The sequence below is a fragment of the Berghia stephanieae genome, chromosome 2, assembly GCF_034508935.2.
Source record: "Berghia stephanieae isolate SIO BIC M18660-M18661 chromosome 2, UCSD_Bste_1.3, whole genome shotgun sequence".
Classification (NCBI taxonomy): domain Eukaryota; kingdom Metazoa; phylum Mollusca; class Gastropoda; order Nudibranchia; family Aeolidiidae; genus Berghia; species Berghia stephanieae.
In genome coordinates, this window is record NC_088361.1 from 56109428 (window position 1) to 56119427 (window position 10000).

General features: G+C 34.6%; 1 protein-coding gene and 1 long non-coding RNA gene across 2 annotated transcripts in view; both read right to left on the reverse strand.

The window, feature by feature from the left end:
• The window catches only part of LOC144965197 (uncharacterized), a 567438-nt gene that overhangs the window by 115290 nt on the left and 442148 nt on the right, over nucleotides 1–10000 (reverse strand). The window lies entirely within an intron of this gene.
• On the reverse strand, nucleotides 1762–8715 carry LOC144965191 (cysteine-rich venom protein-like). The gene is made up of 7 exons (XM_078900265.1): nucleotides 8577–8715; nucleotides 6486–6645; nucleotides 5788–6006; nucleotides 5079–5185; nucleotides 4319–4434; nucleotides 3650–3766; nucleotides 1762–2511 (listed from the first exon to the last, which is right to left on the reverse strand). Exons 2-7 carry the CDS (start codon nucleotides 6627–6629, stop codon nucleotides 2369–2371), a joined length of 846 nt encoding a protein of 281 aa, XP_078756391.1. The 5' UTR covers nucleotides 6630–6645; nucleotides 8577–8715; the 3' UTR covers nucleotides 1762–2368.

Consider the following 10000-nt stretch of genomic DNA (forward strand, 5'->3'; position numbering starts at 1 on the left):
AAGCTAAGCAAGGGGCTTGATTTCAAAGAATAAGAATAAACCCAACCTAGTTTTAGGCTATCAACAAAACCCTCGAAAGTTAAACGCGGATGGTAGAATATCCAGGTTAAAAAAAGATGAAGAAAGGCTTACACATTTCTATTGGTGATGGCAGTAAGGCCAAAATGAATTGACTACCATGACACAATCAGTCGTTGCGTTGTTTAAAATTATTTCTTAACTCTTGGAAATACTATGGAGTTTGAAAAATATTAGTCTGACTAACTGATTTTTCTGATGGTCATCCTTTAATTTTATTCTAACAATATACAAGATTTATGCGCAAAGACTTTTAATTAAATGATGAAATATTTATCTACAATGGCAGTGGTTTCTTAAGTAGTTGTTTTTTGAAAAGACATTATCAAACACGTGTAATGATTGTCACAATATGAACATGAAAAGAATTGGGAGCTGATACCGGTATAAAATTTTAATTTGAAGTAAGAAAAAGACATGAAAAAATCCCTTCCCAAATGCCAGCCTGCATCGATTTTTTTTGTGGTGCCTAAACCTCCTAAGATTGACGCATTGTTGATATAGATAATAGAGTTTGAAGCTCCAAAACATTTGTATAAAACCGTTCGTGTAAAAAAAAAATTGAGTTTTTAAATACCGAAGCCTCCAACAGCAACACTTACCATAAGGTGCTATTACGATGTTTTTGACAGAGCCATCACTGTCACTGACGAGGTTCTCATTTTACACATGGGTGCAACTAAATGATGTGAGTATCTGAATCTGAATCTGAATGTTATTCAAAGTCGACTCAATTCTGAACATTTGTGTTTGAAAGCGGAGAGAGTTGTTTAATGTAACAGCCGTTGTTCGTGGCTTGAAAATGTCTAAATCTGCTGTGCTCACACACGATTCGGAAAGAGCGCTCCGGTCTTTGAAAGTGATAGATGAGTCCTTGAAGATGTTTTAGTTTGTAGATGGGTGTTTCAGTGTCTTTGAATGGATTTTTCTTTGAATGCGTGAATACCGTTGTATGTCTAGTTTGTGTGTCTAGAAAAGAACCTAATCTAAAGAATAAACTTAGCAGCCCTCAAAGCTGGATTCAAACAAGGGATCTACAAATTAGAATATGCTTGTCATACCATTTCCATAAAACTACATCTCTGCTTATCTAATTTTGAAATCATAAGACCTGGAATTCATCTCGGTTTTTTTTTTTCAGCGTGAAATGAGCAACTACAGTTGCATACTGTGGATCTCGAGAGCTCAGTAGAGCACTCGCTTTAAACAGGAAGGGACTAAGATCACTACCATGTGAAGTCGATATTATTTCTGACTCCCCTGTTCAAACAGACTAGGCGGAATGTACTTTGCAATAGACCAGAGTCCTACCCAAAGGATAACAAGCAATTGTTATTGTCCGTTCCGCGCTATAGAAACTTGGATAAACTTCGGCTCCATGTGTCTAATGGCTCTGTAATCTATTGCTGCTTGCTATTTTTTAGATATGACAGCTGTTGATTGCAATGTACTTTTCGGTACATCTAACATAATCAACTACTCAATTATCCCAACGTGGACACTTCATGAAGTGTGAAATTGACAACTTTAATGGCAATACGTTGTATTAGATAGACCTGTAAAAAAGTTAGACCATCACTTTTTTTTTAATTCTTGAAATTAGAATGTTCATACTCTCACAAAACGTATAATTCTAGACATTTAATCAGCTAGATACTAGATAGATACTAAGAGAACGCAAAGTTAGCATATTTCCAATGTTTATTGATTTAGGTGCATCAAATAATAAATAATCACAACGAAAGCAAAATATTGATTTTTAAAAAAAATCAAAAACAAAAACTCACTCTATCTTCATCTCACGCATGCACCCAAACCTTTCCTCTAAACACACACATGCTCTCTCTCTCTCCCTCTCTTTCCACGTCAGCATCATAATAATATCATTGTATCACAATTGAACATCAACTTCATTTTCTAAATTAACAGCATTTGATTAAAATAAATAGATACCCATAATTTAATTAACAGGTAGCACGTCTTTGAAAAAATATCCTCTGTTTCATTCTTTAGCTAACTTTTGCGCATCAACTTTTCACACTGAGTAATAAATAAATTTGAGCTGGAACATGTAGAAAACAGTATTGTAAACCACTGTTGGAGATCTCAGCTTTTTTTTAAGCAGGGTATGAGGGTGGTATTTTAAGAAAATATTAATTCTGTGATAATATACGATTGCATCTTTTAAAAAATATGATAGAATAATATCTTTTAATCTGATCTTAAGTAAGAAAATAAGAACTACATATATCTTAATAAATTTAACCCAAAAATTGTTTGATCCATTATTCTAACATTTGTGACAAGACTTCTTGCAGTGATTTCCCATGTATCCAGAGTTTCTGGTACACAGACCATCCTTGGCCCATCTGGGGCAGTCATCATCTTCATCGTGGCAAGCTGGTTGGTTGTCTGGGGCTTTGAATTTCTCGCCTATAATAGATTGGAAGTTGAAAGCATCGATAAAAGTAATTTAAAGCGAAAGCACTAAATGCAATACAAAATTATAACATAAAGAAGAGAAAATCATTCTAAATATTCATCCCAGGGGAAATTCGCAATTATTGTCTATTTCGTCCCCCCCCCCTCTCCCTCAATAGCCAAGCAGCAGAACACCGCCTCTAACTGAGCAATATGGCTAGAAAAAAAATGCGGCATGTCCAGCATCTCTGGAACCTAATTTCTTTGTATATTTATGCAATACCTTATGCTCTCTCATTCTCGATTATAGCAACTGTGATGAAAAAAAAGAATCTGGCTAAATGAAGAGGAGTATAAAAATGGGATCCATTGTCACAATTCAGTGAGAATAAACCATAAAAATTTAGACTCTAATTCTAAATTATAAAATTTATATAAATTGAAATGTTTTTAGAGGAAAGATAGAATTCTGTACTTTGATCATCATTAGTGTCTCCGTCCATTATCTCTCATTTTTCAATGTTATCTTAAATCTTCAATTTATCATTTCAATAGCCAGAACTCAAATTTATTTGTCCCATGGAAGGAAGGTGCTGATTATATTTTCTATTTTTATAATTTTGACAACGACACTTGGGACCGCGGTACTATTATTTCGTGCGCACTTGATTAGTTGGTAGATATTTAAAATGGTGTTAACTTTTAATGGATTGTTTTCCTTCAAAATGACAACATACAGCTTTACAAAGTGGTTGTTGGTGACCAATACGTATTATGTCAAGATTGGCACTAACATACCTACCCAATCAATTAAATATAAACACAACTATCTATGGCACCAGCCATAATATTTTATCAAAAGAAAGCAAAGGGAACCACGAAATTGTGTTTTATTCAACTATTTTAATTGATTCGTGTGTTGCAAGGAACACATTTATTGGTCGGTGTGTTGTGGTAGTTTTATACAGATGGTCGGTTGTCTTTATCAGGTTCGACAACGTATTTTGTCGATGATTTGTTTATAGAAATATATTATTCCAAATGTACCTAGACTATATTATTAGGCGATGTTTTTAAAAGCATTAATGCTGTGTCTAAGTCAAAAGTAGAGGCTTGGTTAAGCTTATTAATCTTATTGCGCAATGCTTACCTTCACAAACATTGCAAGACACGGGGCAATGACCTTTCATGTAGGTCGGATTCTTCTCACATTGACCACTCTTTGACCATCCTTCACAACGAGCTGACTCATCGGCACATTTCTTTTCTGTGGGGCAAGGGTAGGATTATATTATTTTTCAGTAATATTATTTTCAGGAACAGGGCATAGAAGAAGAAGAAGAAGAAGAAGAAGAAGAAGAAGAAGAAGAAGAAGAAGAAGAAGAAGAAGAAGCTAATTTTAGTAGTAGTATTTGTAGTGAAAGGTAGGTAGGTAAGTCGGTAGGTAGGTAGGTAGGTAGGTAGGTAGGTAGTAGTAGTAGTAGAAGTAGTAGTAGTAGTAGTAGTAGTAGTAGTAGTAGTAGTAGTAGTAGTAGTAGTAGTAGTAGTAGTAGTAGTAATATCGGTCTAGGTGTAGTTGCTCTTTTTTTCCGAACTCTTTGACTATAAAGTTTCGAATTGCTTGCCGACTCTGTTAGAAATTATTGAAAGTATTTTGCAATAGCCTGGCGCCCATTTTTCCACGCCTCGTTACAAAACAAACTATGAAATATACATTGTGCAGGGTTTTAACCAACATGGACATGCAGTATTTGAATTTGCACACAACTATTTAAATTTGATCAGTTTGATACAATTCGTTATCAGTGTTATAGCATACCTGTGGAGTCCTCTCCAGTGGGCTCTCCAACACAGAGTCCGTCTTCCTTAGTCTGCCCCTCCAGACAAGGTTTGTCGCATGTTTTTTGGTATGGTTTCTCACCGTTCCAGTTACCTCTGATGACAAAATATACGTTTGATATAGATAGTATGCACTTGAATAATAAGTTCACAACATTGCCATCCGGAAGTATAACTGGCCAACACACAAAATTGTGTGTAACCATGATCGTTTATAGTCTGGCTATTACAGTTTAGTGAGCATTACTCATAAACGCGGATGGCAAAAAACAATAACAAAGACCTGAGTCACGTCAACTATCTATAAGTGACGTTTAATAGCCATTTTTATTTTATAGACACTATCGTGTTTATTTCTTTTTATTTCAAAATTGCATTATTTATAAATGAGTTCTTCGTTATTAATCTATTAATTAATTCTTGTAAGAAATTCTTTTTAAGTGTATTAAACCTCACAAGCAAATATCCCAGCCGCAATGCAACGCCACGAAGTAATTAAGAGAGATCAAGTCAAAAGAAAAAGAAAAGATTCTGGAATCAAAAGCTAAATCCCTTGTCTGTTTGGTGAAGACTTCAGTGCATTTTTCACTCTGTCACCTCACATGCTGGTTATAGAGCAGGCTGTAGCACAAAAGACTTATTTCTTTCAAATAAAAAATAAATCAACCTATGATAATTGTAAGCAGAGATGATTATGTAATGGAGACTCAAGTCGTCATAAAACCCTCACTTTCACTTACTGAGGGGTGTAGAAGCAGCCAAAAAACCAGGAATCAGCTCCGGCGTTGGTGAGATGAGAACAGCGTCTGGCAGTGCATCCCATTTTTTGTACTGTTGACCAGACCAACTGAAAACATATGTAAATTGTATGAATTTCCATGCTACATCTACATCTTAAGAATAAATTTACACTAAAAATTGCGCTTTTATATCTTTCTAAACTAGTAATCCATGTCATGTAGATTACGCCTGTTATGCACGATAAGATTGGAATTGGATAGAGAGGGCATCATGGCCGATTGTTTAATTATAGGGTTGTGCCAGGAAATAGAGCAAATCAGGAATGGATGAAATGAAAGCCATGACACATAGGTCATATCCTATAATATGGCAATAAAAGCAGAGCGTCATGTAGATAAATTAGCTATTCAAATTGGACACGTCTGAATGTCCATGGATCAAATTAAACGCATTGTTAAATTTTTAAACGTTATTAGATAGTATAACACATGAAATCTAGGAGCTTTATCTTATAGGTATGAAACATAGAGACAATTGGTAGGACATTCGATTAATTTAAAATACCTCATTTTAGAGTAAAATATATTTTTGATAACCAAGATTGTTTTAAATCGGGCTTAAGCTGACGGTGACACCTTTTTATCATTGATATGCTGGGAGGCTGCAAAATCTAAAACGAAAAGTTTGAAATTTAAATCAAAATCCTACCTGTGTGTAATGGCAGGAGATGCCGCATGATGGCTGTCCGTATGTGTACATATGGATCTCGGCATACCAAGCATCCATGGCTGTCTTTATCATTTGTTCCCATGTTTCGTGTAAGGAACTCCATGCCAGGTTCTCTCCCCTGTTGTCTTTCATCTCGTGCTCAAAACGACAATTGGCCAACCAAGATTCAGCCTGGTGTTCAAGATCCATGTCGTATTCCTAGTGGGCGAAAATAATGATTTGTAATATTCTAACATGAACTATAAATGCAATGCACTGTTTCCCTCGGCTTTATCAGAGAACATAACAGGAACGCATCATAACGAGGGATATTAATAAATGAACACGCATACACACAAACGCACACACAAACATTATATATTATTATATCAATGCACATATATAAATATAAGTATACAAATAAATACTTATATACATATATGGCGTGAGTATACGTGTATGTGTGTTTCCTTTTTTTTTGGGTCTAACATACTGTGTATTTGTTTTAAAGTAGAATTTTAAAAATTCTAATAAACAAGATCAGTATTGTCACATATTATCAAGTCTTAGTTTTGATAAGTAATCAATGAAGGTGCTAGGGTATTATGATTGTAAAATTATATAGAAATAGAAGGAAACAAAAAGACAAACCAAAATTGATCACGTCTGAATATTTTGTATTAAGGGACTACACTTACCAGTTTGTTCATTTGACAAGCGCCAACCTTTCTTCGGATTTCATTGTGCATGTTTTGAACGTAGTCTCGGAGTGTTTGGTTCCATTCAGCCTCAGCTGTTAGGTAGCACAAGGCTAGAGTCAAAAGGATTGCGACAGTCTTCATGGTGCTTGGTAATTACCTGAGGGGAGAATGAAAATCATGTAATTGAGCATATGTGACTCGCCGTCTCAAAACGAAATTATGTCGGACTTGATCGGAGCCCTGAACGGGAATTTAGAGCTAGATAGTTTTAAATTCGTCTTGTCAAAAACTGCCAAACCCGGGACTTTATGGAAGTCTCGGGTTTGATAATTTTTCATAATATGTGGTTTAATCGAGTTTTACGACCAAACTTTAAAATCTACGTGATTTTCCAGTGTAAGGCACTACAGGTATGGCACGTTGAATACAAAAATACAATTTGTTCAGATTTCTATTTGTTCAAATGTAACCCATCGCCTCCAAACGGTATTATATCAGATAAGTTTGGATGGCAAATGATTTATTTATAGTCACAAATAAGAGACTTGGGATAATCTTTTATGTTTTTTTTAGGAGAATGTGTACATTTCATAATGAAAAATTGCACACGCAATTATCATACTAACTTTAACACCCCCTATATGAACACGATGGTTTGCGGATCAAAGCTTTGAAGTCCCGACTTAAGAGACTTGATGCGCTGACCATTGATATATTTTACCTGATATGGGTCCGCTTTTTAGGCTTTAGGTCACACATATGATATCTAAATTTACTAATGGTATATCAATCTAATTCTGCCTGATCTTTTAAAAAAAATGATTGATTTCAGATTCGTTGAGAATCAATTTGAAATCAAACGGAGTCAAATTGGTATTATGCCGGAGTTAAGTATATAAAGAAAGTTGTGTTTTAAGTCAAATGGACAGATTTAAAATATGTTTGTCAAGCTTTAACAACAAAACTTGTCATCATTAATGAAATGAATTAAAGTTTTCCCAAGTAAAGCTTAAAAGTGAATCATCAAGATCACCGCAGCATAATATTGTTTTGAGAGAATTAGTCACATTTGAAAAGGTTAAATCAAAAGACCTTAACATGAAACCATGGTTTTTAAAAAAAGTAAAAATATAGAAAAAATACTGCTCGGCATCGCTATATTCTGCCGCATAGGCATTCTATGAAGGAATATAGATTTTTTAAAAAGGTGAGCTTTATATAGTGCAATATCACCTAAATGTGCTCAAAGAGCTTTACAAGGGGTCCCTGGTCAACAGCAACATTTAACATGTGGGACGGGACATAAACCATGAAACAAACGTCTAATCTCATCAGGAGTTACCCATGTCGCCAAAAGTGAGCAAATTAGGGGTTAATAGTCTTGCCCAAGGAAAAAAAATGTGCCTGAAGCGGGGCAGCAATTGAGTAGTTGAATCTGTTAGATCTGTTGGAAAGTACTTTGAGACAATTCAGCGTAATTTCTAAAGGTGGCAAACATTTGTGACCCCTCGCCTCAAAACGGTATTATGTCGGGATGATTAAGATGCTGAAAATTGAATTTATAGCCAGAAATATCAGAGTTGTGTTGAGTTTTTATGTTTCATTGTGGAGAATGAATGTTATATTTTATTGTGCTAATAAGCGATCCTTCCCATGTTTGACCAGTTTAACTATAATTTGACTTAATAAGTTCTTAATCATTTCGATATAATACCGTTTTGAGGAGAGGGGTCAAATTTGTCATCGTCAGTTGAAGCTAAAGAAATCACGATAATCTCATGCCCTTTGAGCCACATGGCCCAAAAGACATAATTCTTAAGAGAAGCAATAACCCAGTAACTGCTGGATGAACATTCGACATCGGAAATTATAGCAAAAGAAAGTGATGAATTTACATTAGAACACTCAATGCATTAGCAATTACTCCACATCACAGAATAAACTCCTTTTTCTTGAGTTAAAAAAAAATGTTCACCTTTTCCAGACAAAGAAAACAATCATTTTAATGTGTTCAAAGGTATTGAAAATGAACAGAACATTACAATAATATGTAACAAAAATATTAGCAGCCAATGTGAATATTCTTACCTTATATAAGCGGAGATCTGGAAGTATTGAGAGCGAAACAGAATCAGTCTCTGATGAGAGTTGTATACTGCTGATACCTCCAACCACAACTGATACTAGATCTTGATTTGAAGCCGTTATTTATACACCATTCTTCAGTCTGCAAATCTCGACATATTGTAATGGGGTCAATATTCTGTCACCCTATCCAGATTTTTCTTTTAACCATAAATATTATGAGGATAATGGGGGAAATTACAATGGCGACAGACATTATCATCAGCTTATCTCAATGCATATCGACAAGCAAAACGACGGTTGATAGACTACGAAAATTGCCCATTTTTAAAAAGTGAGCAGTGATGTAAAGACATCCACTACACTTATTACTAGGTAATTATGTGGTATTTAGCTAAACAGGTTCTCTGATATTCATTAATAATGGGATTATCATTTAAGGGAATGCTCCCATTATGTCAAAATAATAGCTGTGATTTACAATCATTATTTGACAATCAGAGCATTGGATGTAAGTTTTCAAGAGAGAATTATTCAATATTTACAAATCCTTATTTATGCAATGTCTTTGTTTGTATTAAATATGTATATCGCAAAATAAAGGCCCAAGATTAGCAAAAATTACTCTTATAATTAATTATTATTGCGCAATATAACTCAACGCTAAGAAAATTGTCATGAAACCCAAGAATAAATCGCTTGCTTTTAAGCAACGAGGCGATCCTAATGACACTTGTAGGTCATATCTGAGCGTACTGAAATATAAAAATAATCGGAAAGCCAAGAATTTTAGATCTAAAGATTGTTAGCGCAAGTAAGTCTATTGGAAAGAAGACAGAGTGGACTAATTTTAACAGAGAAGAGAAATAGATTTTGGGAGAAACCCCAGTTGACTCAGTATATCAAAGTCAAAAGACACAGGCATGGAATTACCGTCAAATGGGTAATAGTAACAATTTAAGAAAGAAATAACCAGAAAGCTGACACTTTGTGCATGATTATAAATATGGAACTCATGCGGTTTTCATAATTACCTAATATCTTAAATCCTCCTTAATTTCAACTGTTATGGTTTCAAGACTGGATTTTTGTAAAATACTCATAAACAATATCGCAAACGATATTGTGAACATCCGCAATACATTTTAATTCACACCGATTTGTTTATTGTTTTTAAAAAGATAGAAAAGTGATCATGTCACACTTTTTTTCGACACTTAAAAGACTTCTGGTTACATTAGGATAACTTATGAATATGCTCTCTTATAGTTATATCCGCAATGTTGGGGGGGGGGGGGGGGTTAAGGCTATTACGGAAAAGCACTAATCTATTTTAATTATAATACTATTGTATTGTTGACATTAACACATGAAGACGACTCTTTTGAGCCATCATAAATCAAAATCGGTCCGGGTAATAAATAATC